The following is a 23,050-nucleotide window of genomic DNA, read 5'->3' as shown; positions in this document are numbered from 1 at the left end:
CACAAAAACAGACACTCAGATCTAGGGAACAGAACAAAGAACCCAGAAATGGACCCACAAACCTATGGCCACCTAATCTTTGACAAAGCAGGAAAGAATATCCAATGGAATAAAGACAGTCTCTTCAGCAAGTGATGCTGGGAAAACTGGACAGCGACATGCAGAAAAATGAACATGGACCACTTTCTTACACCAGACACAAAAAGAAACCCAAAATGGATAAAAGACCTAAAGGTAAGACAGCAAGCCATCAAAATCCTTGAGGAGAAAGCAGGCAAAAACCTCTTTGATCCTGGCCACGGCAACTTTTTACTCAACAAGTCTCCAGAGACAAGGGAAACAAAAGCAAAACTGAACGATTGGGACCATCAAAATAAAAACCTTCTGCGTAACAAAGGAAACAATCGGCAAAACTAAAAGGCAACTAACGGAATGGGAGGAGGTATTTGCAAACAACATATCAGATAAAGGGTTAGTATCCAAATCTATAAAGAACTTATCAAACTCAACACCCAAGGAACAAATAATCCAGTGAAGAAATGGGCAAAAGACATGAATAGACACTTCTTCAAAGACATCCAGATGGCCAACCGACACATGAAAAAATGTTCATCACTCATCATCAGGGAAATACAAATCAAAACCACAATAAGATACCACCTCACACCTGTAAGTGGCTAACATTAACAACTCAGGTAACAACAGATATTGGTGAGGATGGGGAGAAAGAGGCTCTCTTTTGCACTGCTGGTGGGAATGCAAACTGGCGCAGCCACTCTAGAAAACAGTATGGACGTTCCTCAAAAACCAAAAACTAGAACTGCCCTACGACCCAGCAATCACACTACTAGGTATCTATCCAAGGGATACAGGTGTGCTGTTTCAAAGGGGCACATGCACCCCAGTGTTTATAGCAGCATTATCAACAATGGCCAAAGTATGGAAAGAGCCCAAATGTCCATCGATGGATGAATGGATAAAGAAGATGTGGTGGGGCGCCTGGGTGGCTTGGTCGGTTAAGCGTCCGACTTCGGGACTTCGGCTCAGGTCATGATCTCACGGTCCGTGAGTTCAAGCCCCGCGTCGGGCTCTGTGCTGACCGCTCAGAGCCTGCAGCTTGTTTCAGATTCTGTGTCTCCCTCTGTCTCTGCCCCTCCCCTGTTCATGCTCTGTCTCTCTCTGTCTCAAAAATAAATAAACATTGAAAAAAAAAAAAAAAAAAGATGTGGTGTACACACACACACACACACACACACACACACACACACACACACACACACAATGGAGTATTACTCGGCAATCAAAAAAGAATGAAGCTTGCCATTTGCAACTACGTGGATGGAACTGGAGGGTATTATGCTAAGTGAAATTAGTCAGAGAAAGACAAATATATGACTTCACTCATATGAGGACTTTAAGACACAGAACAGATAAACACAATGGAAGGGAAGCAAAAATAATACAAAAACAGGGAGGGGGACAAAACATACGAGACTCTTAAATATGGCGCACAAACAGAGGGTTATGGGAGCCGGCGTGGGGAGGATGAGCTAAATGGGCAAGGGGCATTAAGGAATCTACTCCTGAAATCATTGTTGCACCATATGCTAACTAACTTGGATGCAAATTAAAAAAATAAAAGAAAATAAACTTTAAAAACATATTGAGTACCCGCTATATAACAGGGAGAGATGACATAGTACTGTTTACTGATACATGAAGATTCCATAAAATAATAATAAAATTGGATTATAAAACAACAAAAAAAATAACTGTTAAAACTGAAGTTTAAATAAATAACCTTTTCAAATTACAATCCAGGGTACTGTGTGACTTAGACTCCTAGTGATGAGGTTTTTTTCAAGATTTGTAAAGTAAAATTAAATCAGATTCTAAGTTGGTGCTCCGTATCACCATGCTCTGAATATAATTCCTAAATAATACACTTAAAGTAGCAGATCTGGCCTTGCTAGATTTAATTCATCTGATTTATCAATGGACTCTTTTTCCAATGGGAATATATTAGAGTGTGGATTACCTGAGACAAGGTGTTCAGGGAACTCACAATACTATTAGTTTTTAGAATGCTGACTGTAAGGTTGAATTATACATGATATCATAATGGATCTAATTACTTTTAAGTTATCCTTAAAAACTATTAAATTTGTTTCTAGATTCCATTAAACAACAATAAATCTTGATTTGTTGAATCTTGTTGTTGAATATGAATTTCAGGGGCTCCTGTGTGGCTCAGCCAGCTAAGCATCCGACTTCAGCTCAGGCCATCATCTCGCGGTCCATGAGTTCAAGCCCCGCATCAGACTCTGTGCTGACAGCTCAGAGCCTGGAGCCTGCTTCAGATTCTGTGTCTCCCCTCTCTCTGCCCCTGCCCCATTCACGCTCTGTCTCTGTCTCTCTCTCGAAAAATATACGTTAAAAAAATATTAATACAAAAAGAATATAAATTTCAAAGTAAAAAACTCAGAGGACTTCAAAAGACCCCGTCATTTAAAATTTAAGTGAAATTTTACACACTAGTTCAGTTTACTTTTGAATAGAGTCAATGTCCAAATTATAAACTCGGCTTATAATTGGCCTGTTAGAACTCTAAACACATTTCACATTGAAACACTTATATTCAACGGATATGTTTCTGGATCAGAGCCTGAATCTCTAATGTAAGTGATGCATCTTATTTGTATAATTAAAAATTGTACGTTGCAATGCATCCAATTAACAGATCAAACAAAATCGGAGTAAAAGTTTATCTTCAATGCTGGTGCGTGAGAAAAAGCAGGTGTAAGTGTTAGATGAAATCACATACACCAGGCAGCCTCAAGCAACCCACCGGTCCAGTACAGGAGGGCAGATACCCACACCCTGCTGCCCTTCTGCCTCCTTCTCAAGACAGGGCTTAAACAAAAAAGACTCCCACAACACTTCAATCTCAAAGTTTGAAACCCCAGACAACCAAAACAGACTGTGGACTTTCCATTAAAGGTAGCTCCTCTTCTTTTCCATTCAAATGCTATCAAATGATAGCGAATGGGGGGAAAGAAAGGAACGAAACCGAAAGGGCCAAGAAGGGGAAGAAGACATGAGGAAACAAGCAAACAGCAAATATTCTGCAGGCAAAAATGAAAGAGCAACAGGGAAGCGGTAACTGAGCAGAATGGATGAAGCGGTGACGGGAGCGCTGTGGGGTGGGCACACTCAGGAGAAGAGCTTATACATGTCACAGAACCCCTCGAAGACTCAACGCTGATGGGCAACAGATACTGCAGAATGTGGGGTAAGGCCCTGGGCTAAAAACTAGGGTAGTGACAGGAAGAGTGTATCCAGAGCTCCCATGCACCAGGCTCAGAGAGGAACCAGTATAGACCGGAACACTGGAGCAAAAGATGAAAGGTGGCAGAAGAAAGGTTTCTAGAGAAAAACGTGGGGGAGGATTCCAAAATTGTGAAACATTTAAGTGTTTAGAAAATGTATCAATGAGTGTTTGAAGAATTTGGGAAAATTTCACAATGCATACATAAAGAAAGCAAATGAAAACACAAGGAAATAATTCCAGGAAAACTTAGAAGTTATAAAAGAAATGAAATACAACCACATATACTGCTTGGCTGGAGAGGAAATACACATGTATTCATAATAATAAATAATGAGTACTGATTACAAAAATCAGTACTGATATCAGTATTACTGATAACAAAAAATGTTATCATGTTGCAAGGACAGGGAGAGGTTAAAAACAGACGGAGCCCAGTGATTGGTGTAAGAACCCTAGTCTTCAACAACTATAAAAGAAGGAGAATGGGGCGCCTGAGCGGCTCAGTCAGTTGAGCTTGGTCCAACTTCAGCTCGAGTCATGATCTCACGGTTCGTGAGTTCAAGCCCCGCATCGGGCTCTGTGCTGACAGCTCGGAGCCTGGAGCCTACTTCGGATTCTGTCTCCTTCTCTCTCTGCCCCTCCCCACTTGTGCTCTGTCTCTCAGTCTCTCAAAAATAAATAAATGTTAAAAAAAAAAAAAAAAAAAGAAGACTGCATAAAAGTAGAATAAGCTTTAAAAAGAAAAAAGAATGAAAACAAAGAGAAACAAAAGGTGGAATAAATGCACTGTTCTGAAACGTCAAAGTAAATACCGCTTCACAGGTGTAAAGTAGACGCTTATGGGAGAGGAGGTTGGAGGGGCACTGCTCTCTTTCCTTCTAGGTCTTGGCAGTATTAGATTAACCAAGAATGTATTACCTGGATGAAAACAACTCTTTAGGAAAGATTGGAGGGATTTCCTGGCACATCCAAGGGCATCAGAAGAGGTATGAAAAGGTTAATGCCCCTGCTTTTTTATATCACATTATACCTCCAAACATTTCTTTATTGACAGTCAGAGGCGAGGATGACTAAACACGAAGGTCACAGGATGCATTCGTGCGAAGTGTATTAACAAACGAGACAAACTGCCTAGAATGGAACTGACCCATGAGCTTAAAATATGGGCTTCTGGTAGCAATTTTAGAAAAGGTAATTCTGACCAGTGGTCCCACTGCAGACAAATAGAAAAGCTGGCAAAATATACTAAAAACACATCTGCTCAAAGGCAGCAGAAAGCTTCCAAGGGGATGAAGAATTAGCAGGCCGAAGTCTGGGAGAAGATGGGAATTCAGACAGATGAGCCTGTGGTTCACCTTTGAGTCATCTTAGTTCTTGAAATCAGATTAAGGAAATCCCAGAATTCTAGTGACTCCAGGCACTTGGCAGAGGAGAGAAAAACTGATGATTAATATCCTTAAAGGGAGAAAACAAGGTAAAAGGCAAGGCCCCATTAGAGTGGGGTCAGTCACCCTGAGACAGGTGCAGCGGTACTTTGCCTGGGACAGTTTGCTGTCGGCCAGAGTCCACGACGGAGAGGCATTTTGGCAATTCGTGACAACTCAAACTTCTGACAAACAGTTTCAATTCTACAAACTAAATCCACCTTCATTTCGTTCTAAAAATAGTAAGACAATTTTAACTCACTTTTCCAATACCATTTTTCGTATCTGTGACTTATTCCTGCAATTGTTACATGGACCAAAATGGGCAGCATTAAGTGGGTGCCACTCAGGGATGACATTTGTAAAGGTGACCAGATTCTTCATGTATCTGTAAAACAGAGACATAAATTAACTTAAATTCGTTTACATTAATTTCAATCAATGCCTAAACCTTCATTCACTTATTTATACTTCCCTATTCCCCCATATCACATGATAAATCAATATGCTAACGTTCCTCGCACACCCTAGTAAAGCTCTCTGTGAAGACTCTCCACAGTGACTCCTGTACTTTTTCAGCTGTGAGATGAAGACAATACGAAAGGCAGGGTTTCTCAAGAACAATACTGACATTTTGCACTGGGTATTTCTTTGCTGTGAGGCATCTGTCCCGTGCACTGGGGCTGTTCAGCACCATCTCTGGCCTCTACCCACTAGATGCCAGTAACAGCCTCCAAGTGCAGCGACCGTTAGCTCCAAACACCGCCAAACGTCCCACGAGGTGCAAAACAGCCCCTCGCTGAGAACCACCACTTCCAAATTTATTACGAGCTCACCCCTTACCTACAAAATTACAATCTGGCTACCCGTATGGACAACCAAAAAGGAAAAAAGACAGTTCCAAATATATAATCACGAACACATACAACTTAACTTTCTTGATCTTTAAAAAATTAGAATGCCAGTTGTGGCAGAATTTTGTTTTCCCAGATACAGAAGTTCCAAATTTGCACTTTAGTCTAGATACCTGACAGCAAGAGGCACCTAAAATGATCTTTAAAGATGTACACTACATCAATTGGGTCTATTTTAATAAAAAAAAACCTTTAAAGGGGCAATTAATTACCTAATAGACATTCGTTTTTTCCTAAACAATAACAACAAATATTGATCAATCGTAAGTGAGATCAGCACAGGCTATTACAAATACAGCAGTTCTCAGGGAAGCTAACATTTTAAAAGTGAGCAGCATAAAGTTATCAACAAAATGGAATGATTTATTTCTACTAAAATTTTAGTGCTCACAGATGACTGTTAAGGCTCCCATTTTTTAGTCTATAAGGGGGAGTTTGTCTCTGCAAATAAATGTTCATGCTCCACATGACAGCTAACGTTTTTGAGCACGTACCATGTGCAGGGCAGGGCGTTTACGCTCCTCTCCCAAACAACCCTAAGTGGCAGATACTATTCTTATCCCCATTTTACAGATGAGGAAAGTGAAACAGACTGCATATCAGATGATAAATGACCGACTTGAGATTTTAATCCAGGGAGTCTGACTCCAAAGATTATGTAAATAACTGCCTCCGGAATGTACCTTATAAATCAAGTAACAGATCTTAAATTGGCACCAAAAAAAGCAGCACAAAACCCAGTGAGTTTGCTGGATATTCTCACGTTGGATTAAGTGGAAATAGTTTTAAACGATGATATATTAAGATTTAATGAAATGCCACTTCATGTTAGCTTTTCCTCTAGAACTACTTATTTTTCGAACAAAGGAATTAAAAAAAATAAAACCAGAAACCAGCAAACTCAAACAGCCAATGGCTTCTTTCCCCTGAGCCCTCTGAGATTTTTTAACACACCTCCAAAATGCTCTTGTATTCAAAGTATTCCAAGTAACTTAATGCAGCCAACAGATCAAAATAATTACTAAGTCACTGGCCCTCAATAATGTGTTTATATGTTATCTCCTTAACTAACTGGTCTGAATTTGGCCAGATAGAGATTATTTCCATTGAGTTCCTGGCACATAAAACATACTCAATGAAAAGCTGTCAAACAACTCAGATGTAGATTTTGGAAAAGTTGTAATTAAGCTGATTTTAATCATCAAGCTTGTTTGTATCACTTAAAACCCAGGTGGTGATTAGGGAGTGTGTATACTACAGTGAGCAAGAAATTGAGGCCAGAAAACGTAAGCCTGAGTTTTGCCATCTACTAGTGTGTGTCACCTTGGGTGTTATTTACCCCCTTTTCAAGGTTCAGTTTCCCTATCTGTCAAATGAGGAGAAAATTAGATAATTTATATAAACCAGTGACAGAAGACAGAGAAATAGATAACTTGTTCTTATACTCACTTACAGAAAACTATTTTAAGTCCTAGGTGTGAGTGAATGCTCATTCTTACTCTGTTCTACTACTTTTGAGTCAACTGGTAAAAAACAAATGTCTTCTGGTTCTGTTGCTTGCATTCCCTAGAACATTCTCTCAGACTTGACTCTCCTTGAGTGATCCTTAAATACCAAAAATAATCTCAATTTAGATAATGAATATCTAAATGGTTTTCTCACATTTTTACTTAAAAATTTTAAATAATTTTAATTTTAAATATTTTATTTAATAATTTGACTCCAAATTTTCTAATTTGCTAGTAGGTGGGTGAGTTTAAGGCAAGAGGAAAGTATCGATCTCCATGACAGTAATTTGAATAAATGACCAACAAAACCAGTTTGGTGATTTTAACTGCCAGTCAGCAACTTTCTCATGTATGGACAGAGTGAAGGTATCACGTGTGATGAAAACTTTCTCTGACACCTCTTTCCAAACCAACTTTCTCTCCTTGTTATGTGGCTCAGTGTATGGAAGCAAAAGAAACCCTCTGCTGCTTTCTTCTCCATGGTTCCTCTCAAGTCCCAGTCTCAGGGCATAAAAGGATTGTGCGCCCATCAGGACCCCTCTAATCCTCACCCAGAGCATCAGGGAAGTAGGAAGCAGGCTGAGACAGCTCACATGCAAGAGGAATTTGGCGGTGGCTGGTCTTTCACGGAGGAGCGGAAGAGCCTAAGTTCTTCTCAGAACTACTGCCAGACTCCCAGAGCCTCAAATCAGTTTCCATGAGGTTAAAAAAGGTAACCAAACAAAAACCCTAGTTGCTAACCGAGGAAACAAAACACATATCACTTCAGGCAATTCTAAGCAGTATTCTTACTCCGCAGGGAATCCAGAATGGGGGTTGTGGGAGAATGCACTGCTCTTCCCATCTGTCCCCACGGAAGAAAACTCCTACTAGGTAACCCCACAGACCATGGTTTTTTACTCTTCCAGTTGAAAGAAGCAAGCAAATTGCAATTTCTGGGGCTCAAATTTTTCCACTGATTGATGGATTACTTATTTGAATTTGTAATGTTTATTTTTGGGAGAGAAAGAGACAGAGCACGAGCGGGGGAGGGGCAGAGAGAGACTCACACAGAATCCGAAGCAGGCTCCAGGCTCCGAGCTGCCGGCACAGAGCCCGATGCAGGGCTCGAACTCACGGACCGTAAGATCATGACCTGAGCCAAAGTCGGATGCTTACCGACTGAGCCACCCAGGCGCCCCTCAAATTTTTCCTTTTAATCTTACTGGTGGGAGACTTTAAGATATGGTAGGAAATTTTTTTTCTAAACATTTTTATTTATTTCTGAGAGACAGAGAGAGACAGTGAGTGAGTGGGCGAGGGGCAGAGAGAGAGGGAGACACAGAATCTGAAGCAGGCTCCAAGCTCTAAGCTGTCAGAACAGGGCGTGACATGGGGCTTGAACCCATGAACCGTGACATCATGACTTGAGCCGCAGCTGGACGCTTAACCACCTGAGCCACCCAGGCACCCTGGTAGGAAATTTTACTGAGGGCAGAAGGAACCAGGGAGAGAGCAATGCCACAAATCGAAGTTTCATTAAAATTTTATTACTCAGAACTATTTTCAATAGAATGAGTCCATTTTTAAAAAGAGAAAAACGAAAAATATAAAAAATTTAAAATTTAAAAAAATAAATAAAAAGAGAAAAACTAACCTGCTTTGATACTTGTGCCCACACTGTGAGCATTCAAAATTCCAAGAGAAAGAATACATGAAAAGCTTTTCAATGAGGGGTTCCATTTTTAAGAGCAGGGGAAGTGCAAACACTGGGCTTTCCATATCACCTATAAAAAGAAAAGGGAAAACTATTGTTCATAATTGACTGAGAAAAGTAAACCCAAATCATTAACTGTTATCTTTTCTCACTACATTCACAGTACAATATATGTGAAAACATGAATATATGACAGAGTAAGTTACTCACAGTGGGGCAAGGGGAAGTTTTTAAAGCATTTCTCTAAAAATGTCTATCATAAAGATTTAATTATCACTTCAGTCCCTGTCTTCCATTTTTCGTGGTGGACACCTACGAAAACTTTTTAAGACAAAAGACACAAAAGACCCACACTCTCTCCTCAGAGCTGTTAACAGCTCTAGAGTATTATAAAAATAAAGCAAAAATACATAGCTTGCCACAGATACTAAAAATAGTACACCTGGTGAAACATTGTAGGATAATGGCAGACGTGGACAAAACCATTAAAAAGCCACTTCTATTCCAACCGTCCTGTTCCACGTGTGAAGGACGTGACACACAGGGTTCAAGGGCCGGCCTCAAATCTCCCTGCTCTTCTTCTATCACTCTTCTTAAAATCTTTTAACAGTTAAAATTAAACTTCAATGACTTTAAGACTAGAGAAGATCTGAATTCTGGTGTCCTTGGAACAACAACTGGACAGTGAATCTGGTCCTCCAGTTTTGAGATCAGCAGGCAAGTTAAATAGGAAGATTTACATTCTCCTCTTACACTTGTTCTCCAGTTGGTTTCTTGCCTTTCTGTCCCCAGGGGAGCTTAGATGGTGCCGTACTGATCCAGCCCTAGAAAGAACCGGAGTCCTTCCCTTCCCTACCTGCCCGGGAACAGTCTCGCTTCCACGGTCCAGTTCTCCCCCTGGCCTGCAGCTACCACAGCCCGGAACATGGCCAGGAGGAGTCGCCTTGGCAGGATGCAAATGCAGGGCAGGTGTTACTGCCGGAGCACACTCTATACCAGTAGTTACAAAGGCTATTTTAACAGTCGCCTTTGTGGTATAGCCCCACAGCTATTTCCATACAAAAGTAAAAATCAAAACAAAATTTTTGTATGTAGAAATAAATGCAAATCAATCTCCTAAACACACGTAAACAGCGTAAACAGGGAACAGTACAGCATGAGTTTGTAACAGTTACTAGCATTTAAATGCTTACTCTACCGTAGCTAAATATTAATTGAGAAGCAACTAATTTATATTTCTTAATGACAACATAGAATCTGCAAGTCTAAAAATACATAAAGTTCTCAGTAAATCAAAATACCATAAAAGAAAAAAATCATAAAAGAGCTCAAAACACACTGTTAAATAAGTTATACGCATACAGATCATTTTCGGTAATTTATATAGCTCCTAAATTAACCTCAATTATTTTTCCTTTGTTTACAACTCTTATGGGTATTAAGCATAAAGCATTCACTAGAGAACACGTAATACCAATTAATTCCAATTTTTATAACTTCCTGCTGAAATCAGTTAAGTGGTTTCTTTGACTCTAGTATCTTCAGCCCAACTCCTACCCAACTACCTAGTTTTTCATATTTCCCTAAAATACTATCATTTGCCATGATGCAAATCTTTCAGTGACGTTTTGCTGCCCAGCTAGTCAAGTTTTCTCTTCTGCTCATTGTTTTTGTTTTTTTTAAACCAATGTACAGAGTTCTTTAGAAGATATCCAGGATATTATTTCTTTGTTCTATTTTTGTCCAGAGGTTTTAAACTTCAATGTAATCGTATCTACCACTATTTTATGTACCTTATTTAGGAAATTCTTCTCCACTGAGTGGAAAAATATGCAGCCATATTCTTTACCAAAGTGTTAGAATTCTGCTTTTTCATGTTTAGGTCTTTTTTCTTTTTAATTCATTTAGAGAGAGCGAGAGAGCGCACGCGAGCGCAAGTCGGGGAGGGGCAGAGAGACAGGGAGACAGAATCCCAAGCAGGCTGCCTGCTGTCGGCGCAGAGCTCTATGTGGGCCTCCAACTCGAGAACTGTGAGGTCATGACCTGAGCCGAGCCACCCAGGCACCCCTGAAGTTTAAGTCTTTAAATGGGCTGAAATTTCTTTCTGATTACAGTGTCAAGTAGGGATCCAACTTCCCCCGTCTCAGGAACAAACTGTCCCAACACCATTTACTGGACGGCCTTTTTCCTTCCCCTACTTATCTACATCACCACCTCTGTCACAGGAGGTAAGCAAAAAGGGAGGGTTTTCATCTGGACTCTATTCTATTCTACTGGTCTGTGTATCCTTACACTAGTACACAAATCTCAAAGACTAAATTAATCTTTAAGATTACATAAATAAATCCAAACGAGAACAATATTAGCTTTATCTTAAAAAAAAAAAAAAATTAGACATTAGAAAGAGAAAACTAAGTTGAAGAGCGCAGTTACCTTTGTGGAGAGGTAAGGAAGAACTGAACAGGAAAGCGTACAAAGGGGGCTTAACTTGTATTTGTAATGTTTTATATTTCTTAAACTGCAGGGAGGGGGAACAGAGAGGACAGGCTACGATGCATTTTTTAAAAACAATAATCAAAACGATGCTATGGCTGATCTTAAAAATGTAACCAACATTCGGGGTCAGTACAGATTCTCTTTCTTTAGTACTTTCAAACACACATTGACACTCAGAAAGAGAACACAAACACGGTATAATTTTAAAATGCTCTTTTTAAGTTTATTTGTATTTATTTAGCACAGATTAGATTTCACTGGTAAGATCTTAAGCTCTAACATAGCACCCAGTACTGTGCAATGAGTAATATGAACACAAACAAGAGAGGAATTCTACTGTATTAGAAGAGCTGTACGCATGCCCAACTGCTATGACTGCACAAAATAAGAATTTAAAATTCCCTTCTCTGGGGGGTGCCTGGGTGGCTCAGTGGGTTGAGCATCCGACTTCGGCTAGGGTCATGATCTCACGGTTTGTGAGTTCGAGCCCTGCATCAGGTTCTGTGCTGACAGCTCAGGGTCTGGACCCTGCTTCAGATTCTGTGTGTGTGTCTCTCTCTCTCCCTCTCTCTCTCTTTCTCTCTCTGCCCCTCCCCCACTCATGTTCTCTCTCTCTCTCTCTCTCTCTCTCTCAAAAATAAATAAACATTAAAAAAAAAACCCTACAACATTTAAAAATCCCTTCTCTGTCACATAGAAAACCAGGCCCAAGGCAGCAGTGGAGCAAGACACAACCTTGCTCCAAATATAATGATCAGGACTAAGAAGGGTGGCGATTCAGACTTGGGGAGAAACCACTCTCGAATTCAACTGGGAACTGGAGCAGGAACCCTGAATAAAACATCCCCGGTCACTCCAGGAGGGAGGCGATACCTGCAAAATGCACCACGGGAGCCCCTCAGTCTGCACTCTGGTAATCTTATGGAAAAGGCTCCTCTGCGATGAGTATCCACCCAACAGATCAGGGGTTGGGGGTAAGAACAGGGACTGAAGGAACCTCAAGAAAACTTTTAGGCTGACAGCACTGTTCTCTACCTTGATTGTGGTAATGGTTCCACACACCGTATACGTTTAAAAAGAGTTTTACTACATCTAAATTATACTTTGCTAAAAAGGAAAAAAGAATTTTCATCGCATCTGAGATCCTACCTGATAATAAGTTACAAAAGCCCTTTAGACCTAAAGGAGATAATGCCAAAGATTTGGCAAATCGAATTTCAGTTTATTATTTTAGGGACAGAGGAAACACAAACGTAGGAGCTCACGGAAAACAAAATAATAAAAGTAGGGGACAGAAATGTGAGACCAAAGATACTACCATTTACATGGTTTTTACCATGTAAAAACCAAGGTTTTTTACAAAAAGACCTTGCTTCCAGATGCAGTATCTGAGTCTGATGAAATAGATTTTTCTCACTGAGAGAAAAATTTGAAGGCATTGATATTTTACAGAATTTAATATGGCTAATATACTAATAGAGGTATCCTGTATTTTTTACCACAACACAATATTAGTAGAAGAGTCAATACAAGGATAAGGAGAAATAAAACAAAAAGACAATACCCTTTAAAAAAAAACCACTACTGGCTCTTCTTTGCAATACCCAAAAATTGAGAAACCCCGGGACTCTAGCACCCCTAGCTCCACGTTGCTCCAAGGCCAGATCATAGAGAACAAAGCAGGTCTCGTTACCGTGCCCTTCTTAAAAGAAAGCTTTCCCAAAAGCTCATCAGGATATTTCTCCTCATATTCTCTTGGTGAAAATTGGGTACGGCAATTCTTAAACCAATCCCCAGCAAGGGAAGTCCAATTACTATGGCTGGGTTTAGATCAGAGATTCTCAACCCTGTCCATCCTTAAGAATCACACGGGGCTTCTAAGCCGCATCCCTGAGATTCTTATTTAATGGACGTCAAGTACTTTTCCAATGCCCTAGGTACTTTTTAATGCATCGTCAAGGTTGAAGACACTGAATCAGTCTACTGGAGGTAAGTATTAGAAAAGCAACCAATGGTGTCCACCCCCTGAGTATCCATCTGGTTCTGAGAACTGCAGCCACTTTCGGGGGTAGAACACAAGCCTGCATATTCATACGGGACAGCTCTACCCAACAAATGATTTAACCAGCAGGAGGCTCCTAAACGAAACCACACACAGATTTTTTCTCCCAAGAATCTAATCACCCAAAGTAAGAAAATAGTGTATTTCCTTACGACGTAAGGATTTCTTTATGGTAGATGAGTAATACAGTTAAATTACACGAATTACTTACCTAATGTGCATCTAAGCTGAGGCTGAAGCCTAATGAAAATTTCATCTCTGACTTCATTCAGACAGGTCTCTATCTTTGCAAATACTTCTGAAGGAAGCTTTTTATAATCTCCATCTAAAAATGAAATACAGATTATCAACTTTTCATCAATCTGTATCTTCCACAGAAAATTAAGACATTACCAAGAATGAAAGTTCATCAGAGTCAATACACTTTGTAGAGACGAAATGGAAAACACAAAATTTCCTTGATTCTTATTCCTCTGTGTTATACCATTTACTGCCTTAATATTTCCTCAGCCCAGCATCATTAGTAGCAATTCCATGAGCTAACATCTTTGTGCTTGAGTAAATCTCAGTGAAAAGCTTTCCTCATCCAAATAACCACAGGCCTAGCAAAAGAGCTAAGCTTTCAGATAGTCTGCCTACCTCTGAAACAGCTGCAGCTACGTCTTGTCTTGTGATTATTACTTATGTTAGAGACATCTAGTCATTTATTTTTTTGTAGAACTTTTATCAAACTTAGCCAGATCACAGGAGCAGATAAAAGTATATTTATTTCCCAAACTAACATTTGGTATATATAGCTCCCTCCTTCTACTGTCTCTGGGGGGTGGCGGGCGGTGAAGGAGTCTTCAATGACAGCATAATGTTTATACAGTTCTGCTTACTTAATGTTTACACATCCTGCTTACTTCACACGAATTTGCATCATTAAAAATTTTGTAGGCTAGTTATTACACTCCAACTGAACCACAGTTTTATTAACAATTTCCCTAGTGCCGGACGTTTAAGTTGCTTCTTTTTTCACTATTATAAATACTATCATGATAAATGACTTTGGGGCACATACCTGTCCACGTTTTTATTCATTTCTTTAGGGTTAAAGTCCTCATAATGGAACTATTGTGACAGAAAACTAAGATTAATAAGAAACTATTTTGAATCAAAGCCACCATATGCACCTGACTCTAGTTATTCTTAAGCTACAAAAGATTTCACCGAAACCTCTTACAAATAATTCATATAGGCTGATCACACTCTGTTGGTATGTTTTACTACGAAAATACCTGGATTTCCCTATAATACGAAGTAAGCATAAACTGGAACTTTTATTTGACCATGCCAAAAAGAGAAGAGAAAACATACAATACAAAGTAAGTCAACTTAAATGTAATTACAACCATATTATGCAAGCTACAATTACTGTTAAAAAATTAATGACTGAACATATAAAATGGGTGAAGTAAACAGAAGAGAATACTTATTGTGATGAGCACTGAGTAATACACAGAACTGCTGAATCATTATACTGTACACCTGAAACTAATATAACACTAGATGTTAATTATGGTGGAATAAAAAAATGAAACACAAAAAATAAAGTGGCTACGCTTTATAAAAAAATAAACATAATTAAAATGAATGCAAGTCCATTTTGAACGAGAAATATGCTCTTCTGCAATAATCAACTGAACTGTCAGCTAACTCCGTGCTGGGGTTCCTATAATCATAGAAATACAAAGAAAAAACAAAAGCAAAAATGCTCGTGAAAAACTGGATTTTAAAATTTACAAAAAATTCAATCTCAAGGAAACTCAAATTGAAACAAAATATCTGACAAAATTATAACTTTTAAAATGTTTATACCCAAAGGTGATCTGAGTGCTCTGGGATGTTTTCCTCTACATATAATGGAATCATATGTTGATATAACCCTTCTATAAAGCCTTTCAGAAAGATTCTTTATATTCACATTTTAATATCCCTTCTAGGATAAAATCAGCAGTGGATTCAAAGGATATATAGATATTTGTCATGAAGCTTATTCATAACTGAAAAAATAGTAAGCAGCCTGAATGGTCAACAATATATATGAAAGTACAATATATATATTTTACATATTCAGGACGTATATATAAAAGACTGCAACACCAAAGTCACGCTGAATAAACGTAAGGATTCTTGCCCCTACCAGAGAGAAAGACCTCAAAAAGCCACAATAATTAAAATAGTGTGGCATCGGTGCAGGGACGGAAACATGGTCAACAATGGGGGAACTATGTATAAGACTGATGTAACAGATTGCATTAACCAAAAACAAGATGAAAAAGGTGAGGATTCTTGGGAAAACAATGTGTAAGATTTATATAAAAGACTGCATTGCATGATCAAAACCAAGCTGAATAAAGATGAGGATTCTTATACTTCCAGGCAGCAAGACCTAAAAAACCCCAATAGTTAAAAGAGTGTGGTGCTGACACAAGGACAAAGTAACCAAGAAAACAAAACTGCACAAATAAATGGACGGCTATATGACAGAGGTGGCCTGGCAGGTAAATTGAAGAGAAAAGCGGAGCTGGACAATGGGGGGAAAAGGGGATCTTTATCATGCACAAAAGGTAACTTTAGCTGAATTAAAAATTCCATGTTGGGGTGCCTGGATGGCTCACTTGGTTGAGCATCCTACTTTTGGTTTCGGCTCAGGTAATGATCTCACAGACTGTGGGTTTGTTTGAGTCCCACGTCGGGCTCTGCGCTGCTGGTGTAGAGCCTTCTTAGGATTCTCCTTCCCTCTCTCTCTACCCCTCCCCGCTTGCATGCACTCTCTCCAAATAAACAAATAAAACTCTAAAATAATTCAATGTCAACCACAAATCTTTCTGACTTTTCAGTGAAAATATAGGTGAATAGCTTTCTGATCTTGGGAAAAGGAATGACTCCTTTTAAATGTCGTATTACTAGCTACAAAAGGAAAGATTAACAATTTCTGTACAAAAGATATCTTTAGAAAAGTGAAAACACAAGATACAAATTGGGAGATTTAGCAACACATACCTGATACAAAGATAACAACAAAGACCCATAGAAATCAAACAAATAAGAACATGACAACTGAACAAATAGCGGTAAGACACAGGCATTTCACAAGAGGGAACATATGATCAATGCTACACATGAAGAGCTGTCCAACCTCTTTAAAATTTGGGAAAGGCAGAGAGGTTGGTGGAGGATGGGGTAAACAGGTGAGGGAACTAAGGAGTGATGAGCATGGGGTGATGAACAGAACTGCTGACTCACCCTACGGTACTTCTGAAACTAACGTAACACTGTGTTAACTGGAATGAAAATAAAATTTGGGAAAGGCAAATCAAGACGACAACCCATTTTACATCAAATAGCAAAATTCTCCAAATGTGAAAATAACCAAGGGAGAATATATGGATCGGGAAGATAAGAAGGAAGATCTCTTGCACATTGTTAATGGGAGTGCTGGTACATGCACTTTGGAAAACAATCTGCCATTGTCTTGTCAATCTGAACTCAGATTTGATTCCATTCCTAAGGTATACTCAAGAGAAACTCTCTAGATGAGCCCAGGTATTTACAATGGCAAAGAACAACTCAATGACAGTTGAATGAATAAATATACTGATATATTTACAAAATGTAAATTTATAGCAACAAAAAATAACAAACTACCAATACACGCCAACTTCATAGATAAATCTTTATAGAAAGAAAAACAAGGCCCCAGAAGACATACCGTACAACATCGTTTGTATAAAGTTCAAAACAAACTAAAGTAGGCAATATACTGTTTAGCAATACATACATAAAAGAAAAAAACGGAATGATAACCCATATTTGGGAATAATGATTTCCCCTAGGGGAGATGGAGGGTGGGACGGGGAGGAACACATAGGAGGTTAAATAATCGAGAATATACTAATTCTTCTTGAGTTGGGAGGTAGCTTCATGGGTATCCTATTTTATAAGAAAAAAACTATATATGCCCTTAATTGAGAATAGAGATTTTGGGGGAGTTGTGGGATAATGAGTGATGTGTATCTGTATCTTTTCCACACGTATGAGACAAAACTGAAGATCAACCTCTGTGGCTCAGTCGGTTGAGCTTCCAACTTCAGGTCAGGCCACGATCTAATGATTCGGGAGTTCAAGTCCTGCACCAGGTTCTCTGCCATCGGCGCAGAGCCCACTTCCGATTCTCTGTCTCCCTCTCTCTCTGCCCCTCCCCCACTCGCTCTCCCTCTCAAAAATAAAAACATGTGAAAATAAATAAAGAGAGAAATAAAATATTATTACCGACCTTTAACTCCTTCCAATTGACTGGTGTGCAGAAGCTTGCTTGCTTGATTATACTTCGTAAACAACCGCCAGAACACAGATTCCTCATTAGAACACAGGTCAGTCACAGTGTTCTTTAACCCTTCCAAGTGCACCAGTGCTGACAGAATACAGTCTAACCAACAGAGAGCATTAGCATTTTTCCACTGGACGTAGGAAGACTGGCAAAGTGACGTACATTTGCTCTCCAACAGCATTTCCAGTTCAGATGTGCATCCTTCGTTGTGAGGGGAAATCCCTCCAGTTCCAGAAACATCAACTGTAGTAGGAGCTTCTTCAGCAGCCATGTCAGTAACATCAGCCTCCAAACTCTCATTCTGTTCCAAGGAACCAACTGTCCTGTCTGGGTGCTGTGGTCCACTGTGTGGTGAATCAGGTAAGCTTGACGAGGTTTCACCATACGCTTCTCCATCGCGTTTGCTGTTCAAACCTTGCTCACCGTCAGTAACAGTGTGATTTTTAGTCTTTTTGGCATTTGCTAAAAGAGGTGAATCTTTATAGCTGGTTTCCAAGAACTTTCTTTTTTGAGACTTATTTGGAGTGTGATAATCTTCCAAATCAGGGGAAATTAAGTTATTAAGTGATTTAGAGCCCAAAGGGTAGATGCACTAGAAAGAAAAAATAAAATGATAAAAACTACAAAAAAAGTCAAATAAGCTCAAGTTTTATATTACAGTTTCTATGTCATGAAATGTATGCATAAAATTTCAGCATTAATATAATTTTATCAATCTAAATTTAAAGGACCTAGGAATTTAACCAAAATTTTGGCCCCCAAAAGAGTTAATGCTGAGTGAATTAACAATTTCAACAATTTAAAGAAACATTCTATGATGAGTGTTACTCCTTTTGGGGCAGGTACACTGCATAACATTACAAACTGGAGAAGTGTTTTCAAATAAAAAAAGCTGCAAGAGTAATTTCTGTGTCTCTTAATTTTAAAACTGAATGTTAGGGGCGCCTGGGTGGCTCAGTCAGTTGAGCGTCTCTAGATTTCGGCTCAGGTCATGATCTTGTGGTTCATGGGATAAAGCCCTGCATGGGGCTCTCTGCTGACAGCACAGAGCCTGCTTGGGATTCTCCCTCTGCCCCTCCTCCACTTGCACTCTCTCAAAATAATAAATAAATGTTAAAAAAAATAAAACAGTATTAATCTGAAAGCACATCAGCATTATCAATTTTACATCCTTACTGGATCTAAGAGTCAATCTGGGTGAATTTTAACAACTTCATCAAATCTCACTATGTATTAACACAATTTCAGCCAAATATCAAAAGTGTAGACAAATCACTTAGTTTGAAAACTAGCAAAATATTTTAAAAAACAAATTCAAGAAATCTATATACTATGTATCATTTAAAATGCCTTCTTCTACACAAGCAGGCTAACTGCTACCCTGGTGGCCTCTAATGAGCTACAGAACTACCCCACCTGGTATTCACGCCCTGATAGGGTCAGTCCCCCCAACATAACGCTCTGGGTTTAGCCATGTGACCAGCTTAGATGGGATGTTAACAAGCATGATGCACGTGGAAGCCTGGTAAGTATAGGCTCATTGGGCTAGTCCTTTTGGAACCCTCCTTCTGGAACACTCTCTCTTAAAGAAGTCCCATCCATCATACTGTGAGGAGCCCAAGTAGCCCCATGGAGAAACCCTTATGGAAAAGAACTGAGATCTTGGCTGACTGCCTATGCGGAGTTCCCTGTTGGCAAACAGTACTGACACCAGCCATGTGGACATTTTAGGTGTCCCAGCCAACAGCGGGTAAAGTGTTAAGAACTACCTGGGGAGCCCACAGAATCATGAGGAATAAGTAAAGCCATTAAGTTTTTTTAGTCACTAGGTTTTGAGCAACAGACACTGAAATGCATTAAATGCTTTCATTTAAAGTACAGCTGCTTCTATACAAGTGAACGCCATTAACACTGTACTAAGGAAATTCTTTAGTTCAATAGGATAAGTTCTGGATTCTTCTGTCACCAACTAGTAATGCACTCACCATCAGCTAACAACTTGTCTCTCAACTTTATGCCCTGAGATTATTTCCTAAATCCTACCGTATGTCAGAAAACAGAGAACACTTTAAAAGCGATAACAACTGTATATTCATAGTTATAGACAGGTATATATATACAGAAAAAATGAAAGCAGGACCTCAAAGAGATACTTGCACACCCTTATGCATTGCAGCACTATTCACAATAGCCTAGAGGTGGAATCAACCCAAATTTCCATGAATGAACAAATGGATAAAGAAAATGTGGTACAGTCGGGGGGGCGCCTGGGTGGCTCAGTTGGCTAAGAAAATGTGGTATAGACATACAGTGGAATATTACTCAGCCCTAAAAAGTAAAGGAATCTGTCACAAGCTACAACATGGATAAACACTGAGGACTAAAAGTCAGTCACAAAGACAAATACAGTATGATTCCACTTACGTGAGGTACCTAAAGTAGTCAAATCCATACAGACTAAAAGTAGAATAGTGACTGCCAAGGGGTGGGGGGAGGGAAAGGGCGAATTGTCACTCAGTGGGTACAGAATTTGAGTTTTTCAAGACGATAAAGTTCCAGAGATCTGTCGCACAATAACGGGAATATAAGTAACACTCCCAAACTGTACACGTAAAAATGATTAAGATGGTAAAATTCATAATTTTTTTTTTTTTTACATTAAATGAAAAAAAAATTTACAACAAATTTAAAACTAAAAAATCTTAATCGGTCTCAAACAGAGTTAAAATAATGTTGTGCACATCCTACCAGCACCCCTTCTTAATTAAAAGCAATAAACCATAGGGCACCTGGGTGGCTCAGTTAAGCGTCCAACTCTTGATATCAGCTCAGGTCAAGATCTAACCATCGTGAGATTGAGCCCTGCATCTGGCTCTGCACTGAGCGTGGAGCCTGCTTGGGATTCTCTCTCTCCCTCTCCTTCTGCCCCTTACCTGCTCCTGCTCTCTCTCAAAATAAATACACTTAAAAACAAAAACAAAAACAAAAACCATTAAGGGCCCTGGGGCTGCAAAATTTAGTGGCCTAGATGGTTTCCCCCCTACATTATTTGAAAATATCTTAACTGACTTTTCAAGCTATAATTTGTGGTCCAATCATAGGGCAAATTTAAAACATAATTTGTCCTTGTCCTGATTTTTCCCTCTTATAAATTAATGCTTTTGGATGTTTATCTCTTTTATACGTCAACTTTAGGTCTTTTTTTTTTTTTTTTTAATTTTTTTTTTCAACGTTTATTTATTTTTTTGGGGACAGAGACAGACAGAGCATGAACGGGGGAGGGGCAGAGAGAGAGGGAGACACAGAATCGGAAACAGGCTCCAGGCTCTGAGCCATCAGCCCAGAGCCTGACGCGGGGCTCGAACTCACGGACCACGAGATCGTGACCTGGCTGAAGTCGGACGCTTAACCAACTGCGCCACCCAGGCGCCCCCGTCAACTTTAGGTCTTAATATGCCACAGAAGTTTTTGGCTTGTCTTCAAAAAAAGGGAAAAGTCATAAAACAATACACAGAGTGCTAATTTCTCCATCTAGCCCAACCATGTAAAAGCATTCAAAATCTAATGCTGCCTCTTTCACTGATTTTGTTGAGTAGCTTAAACAGATTCCCATTTTTAATCCTGTAAAACAGAAAAAGGAAAACATTGCACACTACCTTACATTTGGAAAATTATCTTAAGGTATGGCCAGAAACAAGTTATAAAAATAATTTACAAAAAAAGTAATAATAATTTACATTCATTTTACAAATGAAAAAAAAACAGGAAAATGAGTTTTTTGATGGCTTAACACTAAAGACCTAAGAGCCTTATAAAGTTCATGTTTAAAAAAATTAAATAAGTGTTCCAATAAAAGACTAAATAATGGAATACTCAAAAAAAAAAGAGAGAGAAAGAGAGAAAAGATAAGTTAAAACTCCCTACAGTTTGAAAAAACTTGAGTTTCAATTTATTAATTTGGAAGCAGAGTTTGAATATTAGTACTGTTTTCAAACCAAGAAACTTCTGATCAAGAGGGGTTTCCCATGTGGTTTACAATTTGGCAACTGAAAGCAGAATGTTCAGTGGACTCCAAATTTTATAATAAAACCCTACAGAAATTAACAAATTGATTCAAAGGTCTTCTAGACCAGGGATCAGCAAACTTTACCTGTCAAAGGCCAGATAAATATGTTAGGCTTTGTAAGCCAGTCAATGTCTGTCATTAACTACTCAAGTCTGCCATTATAATATAAAAGCAGCCACAGACAATACAAAAATGATAGGGTATAGCTAAGTTCCAATAAAATTTATTTATGGACACGGAAATCTGAAATTCACATAATTTTCATGTATTACAAAAAAGTATTCTTTTCATGTTTTCCTAATCATTTAAAAATCCGTTCTTAGTCTGTGGGTGTCATACAAAGTGCTTGCTGACTCCTGGTGTGTAAACCAATCTACCTCATAAAACATACCAGGCTCTTACTGATTACAACATTTTCTAAAATTTAGATAATAATTACTTTAAAGTTCTCTTTTTATATTTGCAAAGTTTATACTTAATATTCTTGGTTATATGTTTTCTTCCTCATCACTTAAAAAGAATGCTTCAGAACTAAAAATACAAATACCTCTAACTTTACGAGCCAAAACCTAATGTCCTGAGGACACGGACTTCTCCATTATGGTAGTCTGTGGTTAAAGAACTCTACTGAAATATTATACGTTGTTTGGAAGAGCGGGAAAAAGTAGTTTTTTTCTAGGAAGATTTATTTTCTCTCTTCAATATTCACCATTCTACAACTCTGTTCTGAGCCAGCTAATGAGTAAACTCTCTGTGTAGTCTGCTGCTAGGATAAGCCGTCCAACCTAAAATCAAGCCTTCTAATGGTGTGACAGAGCCCATGTCTGCTCAAAGGAGAGCAGCTCTCCAGCAATTCCATGACACTTTCTATTTTCCCCTCACTACTGGATACAGTCAGCATACAAACACGCCGTTGTTTTCCCCAACTTAAAAACTTCCTCTTCCAGGTACCACCTCACATCTATATTTCTCAGTTCTTTCTCTCCAATTTTCTATCACTCACTGCAATCAAGCTTTTATCATTAATACTTTACCCAAACTATTCTCATTAAGGTCCTCAATGACCTACAACACTAGCCAATGGTGAGTATTCATCCTCATTGAGTTCTTACTGGCATTGAAAGTAAATAATGTTTTCTTAAATATTTTTTCACTTGACTTCCAGGACAAAATTATCT

The 23,050-nt window shown here is 38.9% G+C and overlaps 1 protein-coding gene across 4 annotated transcripts in view; it reads right to left on the bottom strand.

The window, feature by feature from the left end:
* USPL1 (ubiquitin specific peptidase like 1) overlaps positions 1 to 23,050 on the bottom strand; it is a 37,692-nt gene that overhangs the window by 8,089 nt on the left and 6,553 nt on the right. For all 4 annotated transcript variants that reach the window (XM_045468632.1, XM_045468555.1, XM_045468417.1 and 1 more), the window contains 4 exons: positions 17,753 to 18,398; positions 13,643 to 13,756; positions 8,814 to 8,943; positions 5,018 to 5,143 (listed from right to left, as the gene is read on the bottom strand). In XM_045468632.1, the coding sequence (XP_045324588.1) occupies positions 5,018 to 5,143; positions 8,814 to 8,943; positions 13,643 to 13,756; positions 17,753 to 18,077 (695 nt within the window). In that variant the 5' untranslated portion in view covers positions 18,078 to 18,398. The remainder of the gene's footprint in view (positions 1 to 5,017; positions 5,144 to 8,813; positions 8,944 to 13,642; positions 13,757 to 17,752; positions 18,399 to 23,050) is intronic.

This window comes from Leopardus geoffroyi, chromosome A1 (assembly GCF_018350155.1).
Source record: "Leopardus geoffroyi isolate Oge1 chromosome A1, O.geoffroyi_Oge1_pat1.0, whole genome shotgun sequence".
NCBI lineage: Eukaryota > Metazoa > Chordata > Mammalia > Carnivora > Felidae > Leopardus > Leopardus geoffroyi.
Note: the sequence above shows the minus strand (reverse complement) of the source record. Positions and strands in the feature narration are given on the sequence as shown.